Source organism: Pogona vitticeps, chromosome 5 (assembly GCF_051106095.1).
Source record: "Pogona vitticeps strain Pit_001003342236 chromosome 5, PviZW2.1, whole genome shotgun sequence".
In the NCBI taxonomy this organism is placed as follows: domain Eukaryota; kingdom Metazoa; phylum Chordata; class Lepidosauria; order Squamata; family Agamidae; genus Pogona; species Pogona vitticeps.
In genome coordinates, this window is record NC_135787.1 from 13,019,562 (window position 1) to 13,042,900 (window position 23,339).

The 23,339-nt window shown below is 40.3% G+C and overlaps 1 protein-coding gene across 6 annotated transcripts in view; it reads right to left on the reverse strand.

The window, feature by feature from the left end:
* WDFY3 (WD repeat and FYVE domain containing 3) overlaps positions 1-23,339 on the reverse strand; it is a 169,762-nt gene that overhangs the window by 100,692 nt on the left and 45,731 nt on the right. For all 6 annotated transcript variants that reach the window (XM_020801740.3, XM_020801741.3, XM_078394522.1 and 3 more), the window contains 9 exons: positions 17,062-17,185; positions 15,941-16,050; positions 14,932-15,093; positions 13,034-13,226; positions 8,081-8,267; positions 5,465-5,631; positions 4,495-4,962; positions 3,712-3,813; positions 2,374-2,567 (listed from right to left, as the gene is read on the reverse strand). In XM_020801740.3, coding sequence (XP_020657399.3) covers positions 2,374-2,567; positions 3,712-3,813; positions 4,495-4,962; positions 5,465-5,631; positions 8,081-8,267; positions 13,034-13,226; positions 14,932-15,093; positions 15,941-16,050; positions 17,062-17,185 — 1,707 coding nt within the window. The remainder of the gene's footprint in view (positions 1-2,373; positions 2,568-3,711; positions 3,814-4,494; positions 4,963-5,464; positions 5,632-8,080; positions 8,268-13,033; positions 13,227-14,931; positions 15,094-15,940; positions 16,051-17,061; positions 17,186-23,339) is intronic.

The window sequence follows — 23,339 nt, forward strand, 5'->3', positions numbered from 1 at the left end:
TTTAATTATATGCTGTGTGAAGAAATGGTTTGCTTCCCCCCCCCCAATTACGAATCTTCTACTACTCAGCTCCATTCCATGTCCCCAAATTCTATTTTTATCCACAACTTGCATAACTGGACATACCTTTACCTCTCTTTTATCTAAGCTCCAGACTAGATAACATTGTAACCCTTTCGTGCAGGAGAGTTGCTTCAGCCCCTTGATCATTGGTCTTGCATTTTTCTGCACTTTCCCCAACTCTTTTGGATGTGCTAATCAATTTTCCAAATGTGGCCACACCACAATTTTCTGTTGAATTTTTATACATCATAAAATTGGTGGTTTAATTTATCCTGTTACCCCTAAAAATAAGCCCTAGTATGATTTTTCAGGATACTCATAAGATAAGCCTGACCCAAAAATAAGCCCCAGTTAAGTGAAACCCCAGCCTCCGCTATTGTGCAGCAGCCAGATGACATGACTGCATTTGGATAAATGTAGATGGTTTACATGAAAAGAATAAACATCCCCTGAAAATAAGCCCTAATGCATTTTTGAGCAAAAATTAATGTAAGACTCTGCATTCGCGAAGGCTTTCACAGCCGGGATCTGAAGGTTGTGTCAGGAAGAACAACCTTCAGAACACGGCCAAATAGCCCGAAAAACCCACAACAACCAATATAAGACTCTTTGTTACTTTCAGGGAAATACAGCATAATTTATTTCCTAATTATCCCCCAAGGAGAAACTGTGCTTTTCACAATTGTTGGACACTGAAATCAGCATTTTCAACTCCATGTCAATGTCCAGTGGAGATCCTAACCTACTTGCCTGGCAACAGTCTCAGATAGCTCTTTTAAAGGTTAGCACAGGGTGTGTTTCTCTGCAGAAGTCATGATTTCCATTAATCTACCCAATGTTCAGCTAGCCAGTAAACCTATAAATTTTCTGGATCTCTTTTTCACACCTGTTTGTTCCAATGGCCACTTTACTCTCCTCTAGTACAGAAGACCATAAACTGGTTGAGCAGAGGTCCTATGGTGCTTTTTAAAGGTATCATCTCCCTTCCCCCTGGCAAATTTCAGCAATAGGACCACTTCCACCATGTCAGGTCCAGTGTGTGTTAGGCAGAAGAAAAATACAGTGGTGCCTCACTAAACAATGATAATCCGTTCCACTGAAATCGCTGTTTAGCAAAATCATCGTCTAGCGAAAAGCATTTCCCCATTGGAACGCATTGAAACCTGTTTAATGTGTTCCAATGGGGAAGAATCGTCGTTGTCTAGCGAAGATCGGCCATAGGAAAGCCGCTTTGCGAACCACCGATCAGCTGTTTAAATCGCTGTCTTGCGAAGCTTAGGTCCCAAAAACACCCGTTTTGCGAGCGCGGAGGGAGCTGTAAAAATCGTTGTCTAGCTAAAATTGGTTTGCGAAGCAGGGACCCAACATTGTCCAGCAAAATTCCCCCATATGAATCAGTTTTGCGAATCGCTATAGCGATCGCAAAAAGTCAATGTCTAGCAAAAAAACCTGTCATGCGGAGTGACTGTTTAGCGAGGCACCACTGTAATCTTTAATTTATGCTATGTGCTGAATAGTGGGTATAAGTATTAAAAATGAGTGCTAATGTCCTATCCCTTCCCCTGCAGACAAATCCTCTCCCTGCTTTAAACAGCTAGGAATTTAAATTTATAGTCCGCTATATAACAGTCACATTGAACAAATACTGAACAATGATTGCAGGTAACTTTCAGGATTTGAGTCAAAAAGCACAATACAATGCAATGCAAATCTACAATGGTGAAATTCCCTTGTCGTGTAAATTCTAGTTTAAAAAGGTAGGAACAAATCTCTGTGAAATGATAACCAGGAAGTAAGTTTTTCATATTTTGTCTTTCACAATGTCTACCTTGTATCTAAATTTCTCTATATTCTTTCATTAAAATAAAATTAAAAATAGTATCAGTTCTGAAAAATTTAAGTTGTAGAATCAAAAAAGATGCAGTATAGAAAATATCCAGAATAATAATAATAATAAATAGTTGCAGGCCATTTCTGATGTATGTTAGAAAATACATCGTAAACAGGAAATCATTCAGGCAAAAAACAGGTTTTCTATGCATACTGTAGAAACTTCAATCTGAATTATAGTTTCCAGAGAAGTCTTAAGATTTCAATTTCCTGTCTCAAGAATTTATTTCAGTTCACAAGAGGCACATGTCAATTTCAGATTAAGATATTAATTTTATTTATGTAAATTTTCTAGCCTGCTTTTAAGCGTAAAACCCCACAAGCAGAAAAGACATGAATTAATATATAATAACTGTGACTGAAACAGAGACATCATTAGAAGTTTTAATGCAGCTATAAATTCTGCAATACTGAACTTACCCTTAATATGTCTGTTTTCAGCTGCAATTCTGTAGGTGGAGCAGAGTGCATCAATCCTAAGAGAGTCCCCATGTCATCATCACCACTTGATGATAACACCAACTGTTGGATTATCATCAGTGCCTGCTGTCTGCATTGTGGGTATTTGACTATGTTATGTACACATCTTGCTCCACCAAACTCTCTGAAGATACCTGCAAAGAAAACAAATTCAAAAGCACTAACTACACTACCCTCATGTCAACCTAGACACATTACCAGCTGGAGCACAGTTATGCAAATGCCTGTCCTAGCTGTCAACTCAGACATAATAGTTAATCTTTAGAATCAAGCTCTAGAATACAAATTAAACTAAACAAGCAGTTACACCAAACAAGTAAAATCATGTAAATAATTGACACCACAAGTCATTACAGAAGGTAAGAGGACTAAGAGATCAGGAAGTTCACAGATGTCTCACTGTCCTGTCTCTCCTCTGGCTTGCCCAAGCCCCTCTGCCTGTCACAACTACAATGGGAACATTTGCCCTTCCTGATCAAATCTTCATAATTCAGTTCACTAACAATACTAAAACCAGAATGTTCTATTTGTATGATACATAAAGAGCTGGTTTTGAGCCAGAGCTTTTTAATTATTCTTGGATTTGTCTTCCAGTGCTCAATGCTAGCTATGAGTATTGCAATAATTGACAGTGTTGCTGTAAATTATGTGTCTCCAAACTACGGCCTACCTTGCCATTTTATCTGTCCCATTCCCTTAACCCTGTGAGCGCATGCGGGGGTGTGTGTGTGCATGCATGTGTACGTTCCTGTTCCTTCAGCCCTCTAAGACCTTGAAAGTATCCGGTATGGCCCTCGGGGTAAAAAGTTTGGGGACCCCTGCTATAAATCAACAAATAAATACAAGACAACTTTACTTGCTGCTCTTTAAAAGTATTTGAAACTTGTAGGAAAACACTTAACATGTGTAATTTTAAATATTATGGAGGCAAAGTACAGCTTCTCAAAATGCACTTTTCTTTTTCAATTAACTCATTCTTAAACTATACATTTAAATATTTTAATGGGATTGTGCTATAAATAAGTTCACCTCCTGCAATAGGCTGCAATCAATATGTCACAAAAGAAAATGATTATTTTGACAAAGGAAAATAAAGAAATCTAATATTCTGCTCTTATTACATCCTTCCCCTTCAAGGTTAAAAAAAATTCACAATGAATTCCCATATTTCTGAAGATCAGATAAAACCAAGTCTATAGAACTAAAAGCATTCAAGGGTGAGGATGATCAATGTAAGAGGGAAAACTCTGCTCATTTTATCAGTCCTATGTCAAATACCTGCATTTGTATTTGATCCTTGGAGCAATACTGTCAAGGTCTCCATAACCAACAAGGCGAGTTGCTTTTGGTCTTCAAATGTACTGTTGTTTCTTGAGTCCCCTAGAAAAATTTGAAATGCTACAATGATATATCACACAGTCATGATTACATGTCTTCTGCTCTTATCTTTCCTCTCATTAATGTTGTATCTCTCTCCAATATTATATATGAAGCCTCAAGTACAACCATTCTAAAAATGAATGCCTAATAGCAGGTGGTGTATTCTGCTTTTGAGGGCTAAACTGTTTCAAATCTGAAGACAGTGTGCCTTGTGATATTCTGAAATAAACTGCTCATCTAAGGAGAAGCTCAAAAGTGGCTTTGTAAGTAGGTCTGAAATTATATGTATTTGTGAAAAGAACCATCTGATTTTAGGGAGTAATGGAATACATATGTACCGTGTTTTCCCAAAAATAAGACAGGGTCTTATATTAATTTTTTGCTTCAAAAATGTATTAGAGCTTATTTTCAGGGGTTTTTTTAAAATGTACAACAATCTACATTTATTCAAATACAGTCTTCTTCCGGTTCCCTCACAATGGTGGAGGGCAGGGTTTCACTTAACTGGGCTTATTTTGGGGGTATTACGAGTATCGTGAAAAATCATACTAGGACATATTTTCAGGTTAGGTCTTATTTTTGGGGAAACAGGGGTACTTCCTCTACAAGAAAAAAGAAGTAGTGGAGACTGGAAAAGAGCTATGCAAAGCAGAATTCAAAATAAAGGAGAAAACTATATACCTTGATCATTCAGAGCCTGTGTTGGATCTTTCAAAAGAGCTGCATACTTATGTAAAAGATTCACCATCACCTCCAGAAGTCCAACCTCCCTGAATACATCTTTAAAGATGTAGTCATGCCGTGTGAACTTAAGCAAAGTCTTCATTGCAAGGATGCTACACTGGTAAGAGCTGCTGGATTTTAAGAGAATGCTGACACTAATAAGTTCTTTGCAAGGTATGTAATTCAAACTAAAGACAACAAATTCAAGCATCTCAAAGTATTTGGCCTGTACTTCTGGAAGCCTAGAAATTTTCTCTGCAAATTGGGACAAAGTGTGCTGGGATTCCAGGATGAAATAGTTGGCATTGTCAGCAATGTATATATTTAAGATGGCATCAAGGATAATTTGTGCAAGGAAGCTGGTTTTTGCTTTCAGAAAAGCATTCTGTAGAACAGAGAAGGCCTGGATATTTCTCACATTGTGACCTATAACAGAAAAACATAAAAATCAGGAACTTTTGCAGGCAGATCACTATTTACGCATACCAGGGAAGGCATATAATTCATGGAAGCTGAATTAAAGTCCTTGGGTACAAATATATGCCTATGAATTGAGCCTACAAAGCAAGGGTAGGGAACTTGTGTAAGTTCACATCTCTTACAAAAACAAAAAGGAGCGGATTTAGATAGGCATACTTTGGATTAGAATGTCTAAAAATTCTACATAATAATTCAAAATCTGAAGCAACCTAAATTTCAGTTACAGATTCCCTTACAACACAAATGTAAGAATGTAGTAAAAAAATCCAAGATGTTCAAACAACTTTAAAAGAATGAGATTTAGAAATGTTTATGAAGATACCCAGGTGTATACACCTGAGAGTGAGAGTACTGGGAATATTTCAATTTTCAAACCAAACCAAGGACACATACAACTAATTTCACATATCATTTTGCATAAATGAGTTTTTTTTAAATGATGTTTCACCTTTGCCAGCAGGTTGAGGGACAGCAAATCCAGGCAACAGAAAGGGTGCTCCTGTTGTAACACCAGCCGGTTTTAATTCATTGACACCATATGTTGTTAGTGAGGTTATCAGATTAACCAAGTCCTTCAAAGCATCTTTAGATTCTGCTTCTTTTGCTTGTTCTAACCTGCAAGGGGAATGTGGGGACAGAAAAATGGCATTCATTTGAACAACTATTTAGACTATTTTTAAAAGAAAATAATCACAGCTGATTTTTTTAAAGGACAGTTCTTGTTACTTAGTGTTCCAAATTATGGTCAGGGTTGATTATAGCCCATACATTCAGACAAGTGGTAAAAATAATTGCCTTCTGGGTACCACAAATCCTTTTCAATGGCCTTGACTGGCTCTGATTACAACTGCCTAGCTGCAGGATGAAAACCGCCACACCAACTAGACTAGCACCCAGGAAGCACTCTCAAGAGAGCCATAACTAGGTGTATCATCCTTGTAACACTTGTCCCTAAAAGAAGTCAAAAACACCCATCCGCTTGCAAACATGCAACTGAAAAAAACAGAATTCAGTACATCTGCTATTCGAGTCTGTCAGAACAGTTGGAATTAATCTTCAACAATTAAATCACAAAATTAAATGTGATATCAATTTAATAAACACCCACTCTTGCAATAATGGGCATTTTTAATGCAAGAAATTTGAATACGGGATTTTCTTCCTAGGCAAGATGCAGGATGGAGAAACCAGTATTGTTTGATTCAGCTGGTAGATTAAGAGTAGCAGTGTAAAAGTGAATGTATTCGCGAAGGCTTTCACGGCCGGGATCTATAGGTTGTTGTGGGTTTTTTGGGCTCTTGGGTTGTGTTTTGAAGGTTGTTCTTCCTGATGTTTCACCAGTCTCTGTGGCCAGCATCTTCAGAGGACTAGAGGAGCATGGACGGAGTTCCTACTCCAGTCCTCTGAAGATGCCACAGAGACTGGCGAAACGTCAGGAAGAACAACTTTCAGAACACAGCCAAAGAGCCCAAAAAACTCACAACAACCAGTGTAAAAGTGAATTTAAAAAACGTGACAGTTGAAACTGCCATATCATACAGATTTTTTCTAGTTATTAACGTATGTAAATATCCTCAAAGAAGAAATATCACCCAGAAATTCTCTAGGTTTTTTAACCGCTAATTATCATCCTCCCATTCCACCTCTATTAATACAGTAATAGGTAAAGGTAAAGGTTCCCCTTGACAATTTGTCCAGTCGTGTCCGACTCTGGGGGCAGTGCTCATCCCGTTTCGAACCCATAGAGCTAGCATTTGTCCGAAGACAATCTTCCGTGGTCACGTGGCCAACACGACTACACACGGAACACCGTTACCTTCCCACCGTGGTGGTACCTATTTATCTACTTGCATTTTGCATGCTTTCAAACCGCTAGGTTGGTGGGAATTGGGACAAATGACAGGGGCTCACTCCGTCATGTGGAGTCGATCTTACGACTGCAGGTTTTCTGAACTTGCAGCACAGAGGCTTCTGCAGTTTAATCCACAGCACCACCATGTCCCTTACAGTCCCAGCTATTTAAATTCAAAACTAACTAAAGGGCTATTATGCTTCATAGGGAAGGAAAATATAATGTTCACCAATCATCTTGCCAGTTCTTCCACTCTCCATCCTTCTTTACAGATGATAAGGGAGGCTACAATTTCCAGTTTTACCACAATTGTGCAAAAAGAAAATGGTAATAAATCATGTAACCTCTCTGAACGGAAACCAACAACAAAATCACATCACTGAAACAGCTGATTTTTCATGAGCCCAAAACCCAAGACAGTTTTCTAATACAACACCAAATCAACAACATTAATAACTCCACATATCCCTTTGTTTTAGCCAACATCCAGCTACAGAAAAGATTTGCTCTGTACAAGCACTTATATTTACAAAATCTGATATAAAACTAGCTAACAAACCAAAGGAAATCAAATGTTATTTGCTAATGCTATACAAACTGTCCAGCATCCTGTTGTATAGTGGCATCACTAGCACCAGCAGATTGCCCCTAAGACTTCTTTCTGCAATTTCAGGGTACAAGCACCTTTTATGCAATTATAGGAAATTATGCACTCTCTGAAATCCAGAAAGGAACTCTTTAATCAACAGCAACCTGCCTCTTCCAGCGACATCACTCCTGTTGTGAAGACAGCAATCCACAAGAGGACACTGGTAATTACATTTTAGGAACACTGCAGATTTAATTGTTTCAAAAACCAAGGCTGGAATTAGAATTTTTAAAAAATAGATCAAGCCACCTGCAGAAAGTAGTTAAACCAGTTAGCTCCCTATATGACTTGTCCTTCAAAATTATCCAAGCATCCGTCAGCCATGACACCCAAGTTTGCATTTTGACATGGACTTTTTAAATCATGCCCCTATATCACACTGCTGTGGAACAAAATTAAACGGCAGCTCTGCTATGAGATGGTCTAATTTCTTTATAGATCCAGCTAGAACCGTATTCATTTTAAGAAGTGGAAAATTTTCAATAATTTAACCAAATCTATGGTTTCATAAGCTGAGAGAAAGAAAAACATTTAAAGAAGAAAATAAAAACTGCCTTGCATACCTGAGTAAGAGATCAAAGAGGAAGTTGTATCCTTGCCATATCCTAAAATCATCTAATAATGTTTGAGAGACATCACTGGAATCTTTGAGGAAGCAAGAAAGGCCAGCAAACATCTCTACTATTTCTAAGGGAGAAAGGTCATCTGATTGCTGCATGTTCTGAATACATGTTGACAGGCATTCTTTTTCTGCAAATATATTAAATAAGAATTTATTTATTTATTTGATTTATATCCCGCCCATCTGGTATATTCTACCACTCTGGGAGGTAGGATTTCACCCCAAAATCTTACATACAATTAGAACAAAATAACAGTCATTCTCAACATTATGATGAATGTTTTGGTAAATTCAGATGAATATGCACAGACTTGGTATCATGAAACTTTCAAGCATCATCTAAGTTTCAAAAATAAATGTTTTGTCATCAATTAATAAAATAACTACATTGACTTTTAGCATCAATTTACACAGTATGAAACAGAAGAGAGAGAAAAAGAAAAGCGCCGTATTTTTCTGTGTATAAAAAGACACTTTTTCCTAAAATAATTAGAGGGGAAATTGAGAGTCATTTTATACATGGTACAGTGGGGTCTTGACTTGAGAACTTAATCCGTATTGGAAGGCGGTTCTCAAGTCAAAACGTTCTTAGGTCAAATCTGCATTTCCCATAGGAATGCCTTGAAAACCATTTGATCCGTATCTGCTCTTTTCCGTCCATAGAAACTAATGGGAAGCTGCTATTCCGCCTTCGACCACTAGAGGGGGATATTTTGTTTCTTTTTTTCATAGGTCAAGAAAGGTCCAGGGAAGGCAGGGAAAATACAGTCCAGGCAGTACAGTACCAGGCAGTCCGAAGACTGTCTCCCAATCCACTCTCTAAACGCTGGGAGGAGTGAGGAAGCAGACAGGCACCCTTTTCACTGGCCAACAGTTAACTGAAAGTTCACATTTTGCACTTTCCCTGCCTCCCACGTGGTTTTTTTCAGTTCTTAACTCAAATCTAAGTACTTAAGTCAAGTCAATATTTTCCTATGAGAGCGGTTCTTAAGTCAAAATGTTCTTAACTCAAGCCGTTCTTAAGTCAAGACCCCACTGTAGTAAGGAGGGGGGAGGGATCAAAGTGCTTTGATCCCTGCCTTCCCGCTCCACTTTTTGCAAAGAAAGTGGAGGGGGAAAGCAGCTTTTTGCAAAGAAAGTAGAAGGGGAAAGCACTTTCCTCGCAAGAGGGTGGAGGAGGAAAGCAATTCCTTCTTTCCCTCTCCACTTTCTTTTCAGAAAGCTGCTTTCTCCCTCCACTTTTTGTGAGGGGGAAAGCAGCTTTCTGCAAAGAAAGTGGAAGGGAAAAACACTTTTTTCCCAAGAAAGTGGAGGGGGAAAGCAGTAATCAAAGCACTTTGATCCCTGCCTTCCGCCTCCACTTTCTTGCGAAGAAATAAATTCTGGGTTAGAAAAGTTATACATGGGTTATATATGGAAAAATATGGTAGATGCCTAAAACAGCCAGATTTCTGTTTATCGATTCCTGGTGTGTACAAAAAGGGGAAATTGGAAATATATTCTGATTTCGCACACATCTGTAACATCCGCCATTTACAAGCGACATAAATACTGTTGACCTCTTCATGTGTTACCTGGAAGCATAAATCACCAAGACATTCACTTCTTTCAGCACTTACAATGTGCAAAACAGATTTCAAACAAAAATCCCACTCCCTTTCAATAAGGTTCCTTCTTCTCTTTTCCATTGTGAAATTCCTATGAGCCTGCTCAAATGTGTATATTAACAATTCTGCATAAAACATGTGCTATGTTTGTGCACAGAAGTCCTACATTCTGTTCTCCATTAAGCCATGCACCTCAGCAAGTCACTTTCTCTCTCAATGGAGCCTACCTCAAAGATACCCTATCCATGTAATACGAAAATGTTCAGTTATCATAAAACTGGCTGACAAAACAGACAAAATGTTCTAAGTACTCTGTTCAGCCTTTTGAAGCAACACACAAAACCTAGATATAAACATGTTTTTGTTTTAAGTATGGACAATGGAAGCTCAAACTGCTAACAGAAAAATAAGAAAGTAAGCTTGCAAACTACACAAAAGTGCAACCAAGTCATATACAGTGGTGCCTCGCATTATAACGTTAATTCGTTCCAGCGAAATCGCTGTAGAATGAAAACGTCGTAAAGCGAAAATAAAAAAGCCATTGAAATGCATTAAAACCTGGTTAATGTGTTCCAATCGGCTAAGAACTCACCGTCCAGTGAAGATCCTCCATGGGGCGGCCATTTTCGGGTGCCTGTGCAGCAAAAAATGGCTCCTAAACACAATGGGGAGCCATTTTGAGCACCCGGTGGCCATTTTGAAACCCCAACAATCAGCTGTTTTGATCGTCGGGAAGCGAAAGTCGGTTCCCGAAACAGGGAACCGATCATTGCACAGCGAAATTCCCCCATCCAAAACGTCATTTTGCGATTGCTTTTGCGATCGCAAAAACCTTGTCGTAATGCGGATTTGTCATTAAACGGAGTGCCCGTCTTACGAGGCACCACTGTACATAATGTTTACTTTGGGCTTTACTAATAAAAGCAATTCTGATCAAAGAGCAGATCAGTATTTGAACTTCCGCACAGTAATCCTATTGCATACATTCCACCTGTGCAAGTGTGATGGCATAACCTGCAGGGGAAGATTTTCAGTAATTAAAGAGTTCATCCTTCTGCCCCACAGTTTGTGTGACTTAGCATAATCAGTTTCACTGCATGTAAACCACGGGAACCTGAGAACAGGAAGAGGAACTCTTCAAATATTGAAAAATTCCCATACTGCTACTGGCAGGAAGAGATGTTCAGTTAACAAAGACATGTTCCATATCAGGGCTTCCACAGCTTGCATACAATGAAACTGAATACACATGTGTCAACCAAACACTGGGACAGAAGGAGGAGTTTAATTACCAAAACTCTCCTGCTGCCAGTAAAATCTGAAGAAGTAATTTATGCAGCAGGATTTTGGCTATGATTTCAGATTATACTGTTTATTAGAAGACAGCTGCATAAAGCACAAGCAGCTTCGAACACATTTATTTTCAAGAAACAGATCCTTACTCAACACATGAAAATAAACAGGTGTTTCTATGTTACAGAAGACTTACATTGTTGGAGCTTACTTCAAAGACAATAAGAGGAGATGTACTTGAACAGGACCAGAATATTTATCCTTAATAATTATTTGACCTGTACTACTAACTTACAAGCAAATTTTCTCAGGCACTATGTGTGGCATGCTCAGAAATTGGAATGGCAAATAGCATTGATTTAATTTATTTCCATCTCCCAAAATTTTTTAAAAAATAGTTGCGAAGGAGTGGAACAGAAGCAACAAATAAGGACCTAATGCTTTATCAAGCATAAACAAGAAACAGGAACCATACTTGGGTGATTTCAACATCATTTGGAGTTACAAAACCACAAACATTCATGTGAGAAACTACTGTGCAGAGTGTTCTGGAACTTTAGGAATTTGGGAGCCCTGCTGAGATACACAAATTACACCCCCATTGTCTCTGTTATGGCATCATTATTACTAATTCAGAACAGGCCTGTCAAATTGATTGTTCCCTGGCTGAACATACTTGAGTAGCCAGTTTAAAAACATAACTATACTGTGACATGCCAGATTCCTCGCACTGCACCATCAATTTTTGTCACCCTAGTCAGAAAACAGATATAGGAGAGTTTATGAAGTATATGGCACACCATAAAGTGATATGTAGCATGTTTGACTATCACGACTCAAAGTTATAACTCATCCTTTCTTCACTGGACCCAGGAACTGAAATATTCTCCCTCTCCAATATCCACATCAATATTACTGTTTCACAAAGGAGAAACAGAACCTTTGCATCATGATTGGCCCACAGCCACTCATATGAACTCTAATCCTGCAATGAAATTTCAGAAATTGAGGTCATCATTCAAACATCTCTAAAATATAAATGCTTTAGAACAGGGGTGATTGATGTCACCAAGATTGGGGACCCGAATTCTTATCCCCAGAATCCACAGCAGGCTTTACTGGGTCCAGAAATTCCAGAAATGTATTGTTTTAAAAAGTCAGAAGTGTCCAAAGAGACATGTACAGTTTCTACCTGCATTTTGTTTAGAGGTGGGCAGTCTTAGGGAATTCCCCCTGACCTCTAAACTAAAAACCATAATCACTTAATGCTTCCAGGAGCTGAAATGGCTTTTTCTGGCCAAACATGGGATTTACTGGGGGCCACAAAAATGTTCCTGGGAGCACTTTGTTTTTGGCTGTTTGGTGTCTGAGAAGTTCCAACTAAGAAATGCTGAAAAGGATTAATCATAAAAATTATAAAATACTAGCTGAGATCCTGTTTGTCTTCATGTAACATGAAGTTACACTTATATAAACCTACTGAACATTATATCCAAGCAGTCAAGATTGCACAGTAAGATTGAACTACCAACCCCAAGATTCTTCCATTTAGCCTTTTGCATGGCATGCATATAGAAGTGCTTTGTGAATAGCTTTGGCCTTGCCATGATTTTTGGGACCAGCGCCACAGCTTTGCACATGCGAACACCATATGCTGAAATCAGAGAATACTAGATGCTGAACAGCAGTAACAAATATTGGATATTCTTCAAGTACAGTATTCTATGATTTGTTGAATAATCATCAGAATTATGGTAAGTGGAAGGAAAACTCTGCTTCCTGTCTTTAGTCCAGCAAGCCAGCAACCTCATTTCAATGTTACATACCCATATAATATTCTTTCAATCTCTTCCCATCTCACCCACCCCCTTCATTAGAAAAGTATGCAAGTACTCCTTATTTATGTATTGCACAACAAGATAAGCAGGCAGTTTGACAGAAATACATTTTACAACATAAGAATATTCTACTAAGTTTACAAAAAATATACCAACCGTGAATGTATTTCACTACATTGACACTAAGGCCATGACGTGATATGGTCATAAGTACTTCCCCTGCACTCTTCCTCCAAGGCAGATTATAAGGAGGGCACCATGAGGTTATTGCACTGAATAAAAGCTGAAGATCATCCTTCTGGGCAAGCTCTTCTGCTGGGGACACAAAGCTGCACAGTTTCACTAAGATCTGAAACAAAGGGAAACAGAACCATATTAAAAGAAAAAGAAAACAACTCAAACAAACCAGTACCATACATAATTCTGTTTACTGGAGTTGTTATTTAAACTGAAGACAAAACAAATCCTTGGAATACCTACAGTTCCGCTAGAAAATTCCATATGCCACCATGCAATTGTGGAAGATTCTGCTATTAGTGTCTAGCTAGTTTGGAGGACTAAGTGGGCCTTGGAAAGCATGGCTAACAACAAGGCCAGTGAAGGTGATGGCATTCCACTTGAACTATTTAAAATCTTAAAAGATGGCGCTGTTAAGGTGCTACATTCAATATGCCAGCAAGTCTGGAAAACTCAGCAGTGGCCAGAGGACTGGAAAAGATCGGTTTACATCCCAATCCCAAAGAAGGGCAGCTCCAAAGAATGCTCCAACTACCATACAATTGCACTCATTTCACACACTACCAAGGTTATGCTCAAAATCCTACAAGGTAGGTTGGCTTCAGCAGTATGTGGACTGAGAACTTCCAGAAGTACAAGCTGGATTTCGAAGGGGCAGAGGAACTAGAGACCAAATTGCTAACATGCGCTGGATTATAGAGAAAGCCAGAAAGTTCCAGAAAAACATCTACTTCTGCTTCATTGACTATGCAAAAGCCTTTGACTGTGTGGACCACAACAAACTATGGCAAGTTCTTAGAGAAATGGGAGCCCCTGACCACCTTATCTATCTCCTGAGAAATCTGTAGGTGAGACACGAAGCAGCAGTTGGAACTGGATATGGAACAACTGACTGGTTCAAAATTGGGAAAGGAGTACGACAAGGCTGTATACTGTCCCCCAGCTTATTTAACTTATATGCAGAATACATCATGCGAAAGGCTGGACTGGAGGAATCCCAAACTGGAATTAAGATTGCCGGAAGAAATATCAACAACCTCAGATATGCAGGTGATACCACTCTGATGGCAGAAAGTGAGGAGGAATTAAAGAACCTCTTAATGAGGGTGACAGAGGAGAGTGCAAAAAATGGTCTGAAGCTCAACATAAAAAAAATTAAGATCATGGCCACTGACCCCGTCACCTCCTGGAAAATAGAAGGGGAAGATATGGACACAGTGACAGATTTTAACTTTTTGGGCTCCATGATCACTGCAGATGGTGACAGCAGCCATGAAATTAAAAGACACCTGCTTCTTGGGAGGAAAGCGATGACAAACCTAGATAGCATCTTAAAAAGCAGAGACATCACCTTGCAGACAAAAGTCTGCATAGTCAAAGCTATGGTTTTTCCAGTAGTGATGTATGGAAGTGAGAGCTAGACCATAAAAAAGGCTGCTGACCGCCGAAGAATTGATGCTTTTAAATTGTGGTGCTGGAGGAGACTCTTGAGAGTCCCCTGGACTGCAAGAAGATCAAACTATAAATTCTGAAGGAAATCAACCCTGAGCACTCACTGGAAGGACAGATCCTGAAGCTGAGGCTCCACTACTCTAGCCATCTCATGAGAAGAGAAGACGACCATGATCTGGTCCATGGGGTCACGAAAAGTCGGACATGACTTAACGACTAAACAACAAGTTTGGAGGAAGAATATGTACCACAGGAAATCTATTTTAGTGGATCTTAAAACACTCTTCAAATTCCTTCCTTTTCAACCTAGCCTTACAAAGGGAACTGCACTTGAAATGTATTACTTGTGGTCACAATTCATTTACCTGCACAAACACTTTTTGCAATAGCGCTCTACGCTCTGCTAGAGGCAACTCATTCTGGGCTCCTCCAGCTGCCTCAGGCACATGTGGAAGGTCAAAGAACAGATAGAGACATTTCACAAGCGTGGAAGGCACTGACATAGTTGTCATGCAGTCCACTGTTTTCTGTAGAAGAAACAAACAATAATGAAAAAACGTTCATGTATTCTCGAAGGCTTTCACAGCCGCTGGTTGCTGATGGTTGCTGTCGGTTTTCTGGGCTAAACAGCCCATAAAACCCACAACAACAACAAAACTTTAACTTTAACCCCAGAACATAGCCAAACAGCCCAAAAAAATCTACAACAAGAAAACTTTAATGTTGCTCTTCATTAGCTGAAATCCTACTGGTGTTCTTGTTTGGTTTTCATAACCTATCACAGCTAACTGTGGCTAACTGACAAGGTGCTGTGGTGCATCTTCATTGATCACTCAGGCATGTGACCAAGAACACATCTAAGACACACACCAACACCTTGCTATTAGCTAAAATCAGCTGCTACAAGTTATGCAATCGTTATGTGAATACCCACAGGATTCAAGCCATTACATTTTTTTCTGAACTCAATGTATTCTGTCAGTAAGGATTCAATGACATAACTCCTAACATATTTCTGTGGGCATCAGAGGTACTATGTGTGAAACCAGCAACTTCAAAAGGCTCTGCCAAGCTTTCTTATTTCATGTCTGAACATCCACAGAATAGGCTACGCTTACACATATTTCACTGCCACATACACTTCAGCAAAAAAAAAAAAAAACTACCTAAGAGTACTTCACAAAAATCAACAGTTTCCATTTAAACCTTTGTTCCTAGACACATGGCAAAAAATATAATTGCTGTATCTTTTGTTTTTACAATTCCATATATTTTAAACAACAACACATTTGAAAAGCTAACAACATACTTTTAAAAAGATTTTACAGGAAACAGATGCTGCAAATTCTAAGACTCTGCTCATAAAGAACTAACCTGTCCAGATGATGCTAGCAGGTTAATTGTAGTAAGCAACATCCAACCTCTACTGGCTTCTTCACTCTGATTGATCTCCAGGAACTGGACTATGGCACGACTTGCAGCCTCTATGAGTTTTTTTTTAAGTAAAAAGCAAAAATACAAAATAAAAATAGCTAGGTTCACGTTAGACAGAGTGAAATATTTATTCTATGACACCTTTGTACCTCACTAATTCATTACAGAATAAGCTTCCATGCACAAAGAACACCTTCATCAGGTGCACAAAATGTCATATCAAACAAGCAGATTTACACACACATACTTAGACTGCATGGGCGGCACACAATGAGCTCAGACGGAACTGGCATACAATGCACATCTCTCTATATACCCTTCCTGTTCTGGAACAGAAAGGCCTGCAGGGAAAGGACTGCCACTTTGGACTTGCAGGACCTGTGTATTTCCCCAGTCTTTCACTCAGTTCTAAAGCTGGGAAGGGGACAGATACTTAAGGTACAACAGTTGCAAATTTAAACCTAGAGGCAAACATGCTAAAAGGTAGATATAGTTTTGTTTCTGCATTCTTCAAAATCAGGAACTGATGTCCTTCAATAAGCCTTCTAGTATTTGTTGAACCCAGGTAAGAACAATTCACTAACTTCAGTGGGTCAATATCACAAATATATTCTCGAAGGCTTTCATGGCTGGGATCCGATGGTTGTTGTAGGTTTTTCAGGTTGTTCTAACTCTTGTTCTCTGAAGATGCCAGCCACAAAGACTGGGGAAATGTTAGGAAGACCTCCAGGACATGACCGAACAGCCCGAAAAACTACAACCACCAAATATCACAAATATTTAGCTGCCGTTTGAATTAATCCCCTGAGGATGCTGATCAAATTGACATGCATTTTTGCTTGCCCTAGCATTAATTGCCAGAACTGTATTAATTGCATAGCTGAAGGAAAGCACATTCTGATCCCATCAACCGGCCAGGGAAATGGGGCTGCTGGTACATACAGATGTATATGCATGATTTTAACCACTGGAAGCCACATGGAAGATTATTATTACAGTTAAAAAGCAGGATATAACCCTTTAAAAACATACATACAGTAAACTGTTGATCCATGACTTACCTGTAGATTTATTGGAGGCCCTCCGACGAATTTCAGTCACCATTAATCGTGACACCTGTGTTGTAAACTGAAGAAGATCTGAAAACTTTTCCATCATTGTACTTGGAGGAGCATTTCCAAATACCTGTAAATAAACAACCAAGCAAACTTGTTACTCATGCTAAGAAAACAGCAGCTAGAAAATGTGTACATGGAGACATACAGTTCCTGTCATATATTTATGCAGGCATATCAGACTTTCTGGGTGCAAATGCATTTGACATAAATATCAGTGTTCAATAAAATTAAGTTTTGCCATTATTACTCAAACAGCTCAGTTAGCAAATGTAGCTGGTTCTACCACGTTCTTTTGTAAACCCATGGTTGATGTTCTAAAAACTCAGCTGGTCTACTTGTAGTCTCTCAAATGGCTTGAATCCTGGTGCTTGTTCTTTTTGTGGTGGACTGTGGTTAAAGGAGCAAAAGTATAGCACAAGATTGGTTTGCCACCACTATTCATTCCACTAGCATTTCTAGTGTTGTTGCTGTTTTCTCTGTATTGGGTTCAGGTGACCTCAATGCACATAGTAGGTATTTAAAAGCCTACCACATGGCAATTCAAGGGTATAAATTCTGCTGCTTCTCTTCTCTCCCAGCAGGAGAAGAGGAAAAATCTATTCTTCTCATTCTGACCTTTCCCTGCTGAAAGATCACTCAGAAATCTCATCCAGCACAGTACCGTATATGCCGGCGTACAGGACGAGTTTTGGGCCCCCCAAAACATGCCTCCAATTGGGGGGCGCATCTTGTACGCTGGGTGCCAGGAGGGAGCCGCCGCTGCTGCCGCCGTCGCCGCCAGAGTGGTGCTGGCCGGGGAGGAAGGGATGGAGGAAGGGAAGCGGCGCACGTTCGCTGGCCCGCCACCCACGTTTCCCCTTTTCCTCCTCTTCCTCCTCCTCTTCCTCCTGCCGCCGGGAGGGAGGGAGCCGCCGCCGCGAGAGTGATGCGGGGCCGCGCTGGCCGGGGAGGAAGGGATGGAGGAAGGGAAGTGGCGCGCGTTCACTCGCCAGCCTGCCACCCGCGTTTCCCCTCTTCCTCCTCTTCTTCCTCCTGCCGCCGGGAGGGAGGGAGCCGCCGCCGCCGCCGCGAGAGTGATGCGAGGCCGCACTGGCCGGGGAGGAAGGGATGGAGGAAGGGAAGCGGCGCGTGTTTGCTCGCCCGCCCGCCACCCGCGTTTCCCCTCTTCCTCCTCCTCCTCCTGCCGCCGACCCCCCCCAAGCCTCTTCCCGGTGCCGAATTTTGGGGGGGGTGTCGTCTAATATGGCCCGTCGCCCAATACGGCGGCATATACGGTATATTACTATACAGTGGTGCCTCGCACAGCGAGGTTAATCCGTTCCGGATTAACCCTCGCTGTGTGAAACATCGCACTACGGAAAGTAAAAAGCCATTGGAACGCATTAAACATGGTTTAATGCATTCCAATTTGGCCGAATACTCACCGTTGTGCGATGTTCCGGTATAGCCGGCAGCCATTAGCTGCGATCAGCTGTCCGGCGGGTCCAAAATGGTCGCCGGAACAGCCGAAATGGCGGGGCGCAGCGTTTTCGCGCCCTTGGTAAGCAAGGGGAGTGCGCGAAAACGCTGCCGGAAGCCCCAAAATGGTTGCGTGCAGCCATTTCGGGGCTTCCGCAGCGTTTTCGCGCGCTCCCCTTGCTTACCAAGGGCGCGAAAACGCTGCACCCCGGCCCCTTTCGGCTGTTCCGGCGGCCATTTTGAAGCCGTGGAACAGCGGATCGGCGGGTCGCAAAGCGAAGGTCGGTAAGCGAACCGCTTACCGACCTTCGCTCTGTGAATTTTCCCCTATGTAGGTGCCGTTTTGCGATCGCATTTGCGATCGCAAAAACGGCATCGTTGCGCGGATTCGTCGCTCTACGGAGTGACCGTTGTGCGAGGCACCACTGTATAAGTATGTATGGATGCATGAGAGTATGTGCATGTCTGCATGCAAATCCACTCCCAAATTCTACAATCCAAGGTTTGTAGACCTCTACCCAGCCACAAGGACCGGGGATCACTACACACGGAAGACCAGCTAATGACACCCATCAATCACAGTGACAGATAATCTCTCCTCATCATCACAACAATACACCCACAACAAGACACACTAATCACCCATCTACTGAATAGGACAAAAGCCTATCTCACAGCCATAAATACTCCACTACCAAGCAAACTACACCAGAGCACAGAGTGCTGTCCTCTGAAGATGCCTGCCACAGAGACTGGCAAAATGTTAGGAAGAACAACCTTCAGAAAATGGCCAAAGAGCCCGAAAAACCCACAGCAACCATCAAATCTGGAGGCAGCTGACTGCATCCCACTAAGAAATCCCAGAGGAAAGATAAAACAAAAATTGATGGGAATGAAGGGGGGGGGGGGAATCAGGTACTCATCACTTCCTTAGCAGCTACTGTTGTGTGGAGGGGGCACTGGTGTTGCCTGCATCTGTGAACCACAGAGAGCCACACTATGTGCAGTATCAAGGGGGAAACAACAACCTCTATAACCCAAACTCTCCTTGTTGAGACTTCTGAAAGTTCTCCTGGAGAAAGACAACAAATGCTGCAGGGAACGGAAAACAAATGAAGGAAAGGAAAAACTGCTGACTGACCTTCTCCTTCCTGTGGTTACCTTTGTTCCAAAGCTACATTCTCTTTGTACTCCTTTTGTTAAATTTCTGGCCAAAAGCTGAACTCAGCTACATGTGGCCACTTCTACTGTGATAAGGGTAACATGCAGGCAGGTGTCACAACTCACTTTTCCAGTTTTCCATGTATCTAAGAAAAGGCAGTAGCGCTGATACTGACAGCACACCCAGAAATAGCTAGAAGAATTACCTATTTACCCTGCTCTCTTAAAATTATTGATCTCGTTCCACCAAGGCACATTTACTACCCCTGTCTTAAAATCAAATTAAATATATAAACTGCAGAAGCCTAGTGCTTAGGCACACTCAGTGTTTGTGGCTATAGGACACATTTTAGAGATGTGTGAACAGAGTATGAGCAACACTTTCTACAGAAATAAAAAATTAAGTCATTGACCAACACACTGTTTCAAGTACCATGCATGGCATGGAAGTATCCACAGTAATTTGAAGAGGCGCCTGTCACATGTATGGTCATACAAGAAGTACATCTTCAAATAGCCAGAGCAGCAGCCACTTTGACAACTCTAATTCTACAGATTAGTCCAAATAGGGTACCAGCCCTTATGTTGTAAGCTCTGACCTTTGATCATGCTCCTAATGTCCACTGAAACACATAGACTAGCTGCAAATTTTTTAAAAAAAAATTATTTCAACTCTACAGTGTAAACATTTTGGGGGGAAATTAGCAAAGTCAGTCACTTAGACTGATGTAAAAGATGAACATTAGTGGGGCTGTGAAAGGCTCTTCCCCCACCCCTTTTGCACAGCTTGAAAGATACTCTGGTGGAAAGGCATACTTATTTTGCATATTACTTCATACTGATCTTCTCTGACATTACATCAACAGCACTTTGTTCTTTTACCGTAGGAGCTACGACAAATCGGTAACATATATTCCAAGCTAATCAGTTAGGAAATGTTGAGGCTTTTATTTTTCTTTTACAAAACACAAGACTATCATTTAGGACCCATGTATTCAGTCATATCACTCTAGGAATGCTAAAATGCATCATTAAGTAGTGTATGTAATCAAGCAAGGGCAAGAAAGCACAATGTGATATGAAAGATGCCTTGTTTACTGGCTAAGACCTTTTCAGAACAATGTCCACATTTTATGCATTTTTAAAAATCCTTCTGTTTTAGTTCATTGCTATTCAATGAAAAAGGGAGAATCAACCCACACAGCACCAGAATATATGGTCGGTTTATGGAGAGGATCACATGCACACACAATTTAATCACAGACTGCGAAACTATCAAATTTTGTCCACTTCTCAAAAAGTATGATTTCGAAGGGGCTGGTTCAGTGAGAGTATAAAACAGGACTACTTTGCAAAAGATATATCAATAGGAATATTTCACAAAAAGTCTCTTGAGATACAGTGGTGCCTCGATTTACGACCATAATCTGTTCCAGAAGATGGATGTAACTCAAATGCCCATAAGTCGAAGCACCATTTCCCATTGAAAGGCACTGCAATTAATCCATTTTGGCCAAAGAAAAAAATCACACATATACACACAAAATCACTGCAAGATTCATTGGAAATGCAATTAATCCCTTCTAGCCGAGGGGGGGGGGCAAAGAAAAGCAATCAAATGTGCAAGACCCATTGGAAATGCACAGAAAACAAACGGAGCAGATCGGAAATGCACAGAGAACAATGGGGGCAGTCGGAAATGCAAAGAAAACAAAGGAAAAAGCAAGGGAAGCATGCAGGACCCATTGGAAATGGGGGGAAACCCAAAAGCAACCAACCCCCCAAAACCCATCGGAAATGGGGGCAGCCAAAAAAACTAACACCCCAAGACCCATTGGAAATGGGGAGGAACCCCACAAAAGCAACCAACTCCCCCAAGACCCATTGGAAATGGGGGGAAACAACCAACAAACAAAAACCCCCAAGACCCATCGGAAATGGGAAAAAACACTCCAAAAAGCAACTACCCCCCCAAGAACCATCAGAAATGGGGGGGAACAAAAAAAACCCTAAGACCCATCACAGCACAGAAACATAACCCCCCAAGCCCAAAACCACGCTGCAAAAACACCCAGAACAGTTTTTTAAAAAGCAGAAAAGCACCTTACCTTACCAGGCAGCCTGAAGCCTCCCTGCAAACACACACACACACATACACACACACACACACACACACACACACACACAGAAGCAAAAGTGAGGCAGTCCAAAGCCTCCTCCGAATGCACACTCTCTAACTGCTGGGGCAAAAGAGCTACAAAAAAGCAGCCTCGTCGCCACATACAGTTAGAAATTTGAATTTCCCACCTTTTTCCCCTGCCTTTTTCTGTTTGTAACTGGAAGCTCCGGTCACAAGTAGAAACAAAATTTTGCAGCCGGAGCTGGTCATAACTTGAAAAGTAGGAGCATTTGTAAGTCGAGGCACCACTGTATTTCAAAACATTATGCACCACCAAACTCTAGAGTAACATTTGGCAAGCACACCACAAGCAGTGGCTGCCATTCCCAGATACTGCTAAGGGTCTCTCGTCAAAATATACAAGTTTTCAAAGAAGTATTAACCATCTGACATTAACTTGCACCCCACTGTACATTATTTTACTTGAATTATCTTGCAACCTCCAACACATTAACTATACAAAACTGTTAAAGCTGTTTTATCACCGATTTGAGAACCTCTGGTCCAAGCTATTTGGGGCGATACAAAAAGATCTAAGTGCCAATTACAGCTGTTTTTTTTGAAACGGATCACTGAAAACTAAGGATCTATTAGCCACATCAGAACTCTGAAAAAGGTAAGTGGGATGTTATACTGCACAGTAATGAAAGGGATGGGATACAGCTTGTACATTTCACCCCATAATCCTTGGTTCAGTATGCATAGTTTTACTTATCCACAGTCTGAAAATATTATAAATATTAAAGGTAAAAAATTCAGAAAAAAACTATTTTCACATGTATTGCCAGAACCAATATTTCACATGTATTTCAAGTTCACCTTATTCAGGAGAAAAACTCATTTCTTTTTTTAAAAATATTTTGTTTATAAACTAAACATTATAAAATAGTACAACAATAAATAGAAAGGGGAAAAAGGAAAAAATATACTAACCAAATTAAAATCAACACAAAACAACATATCTTATATCCAGTGCACCCCTCCACCCTTGGGAATTATCCATTTTTAAAATTTAATTAATTAATTAGTTTGTTTGTTTATTTTAATTTCTTTCTAATTAACATATCCCATTTCTCTCCAAAAACATAACAACTCTTGTCCTGGAGTATAATCTTTACATTTTCCAAACACATATTTTAAAAATAAACTTCATATATCCATAAAATAATGCATTTTCTCATTTTCAGTTTACACATTAATGTATCATTAATAGCAATGTTCCGCATTTCTTTATACCATTCCTCCATATTAAACAAATAATTACTCTTCCAATTTCTGGCTAATATCAGTTTTGACACAATTACAATAATAATAATTAATTCCTCCCCCCATTCTATTTGGATATTTCTACACATATTTAACAAGGTATCATTGGCCACTTTTGTATATTTATACCCATAATATCTTTATCTCATTAAATATC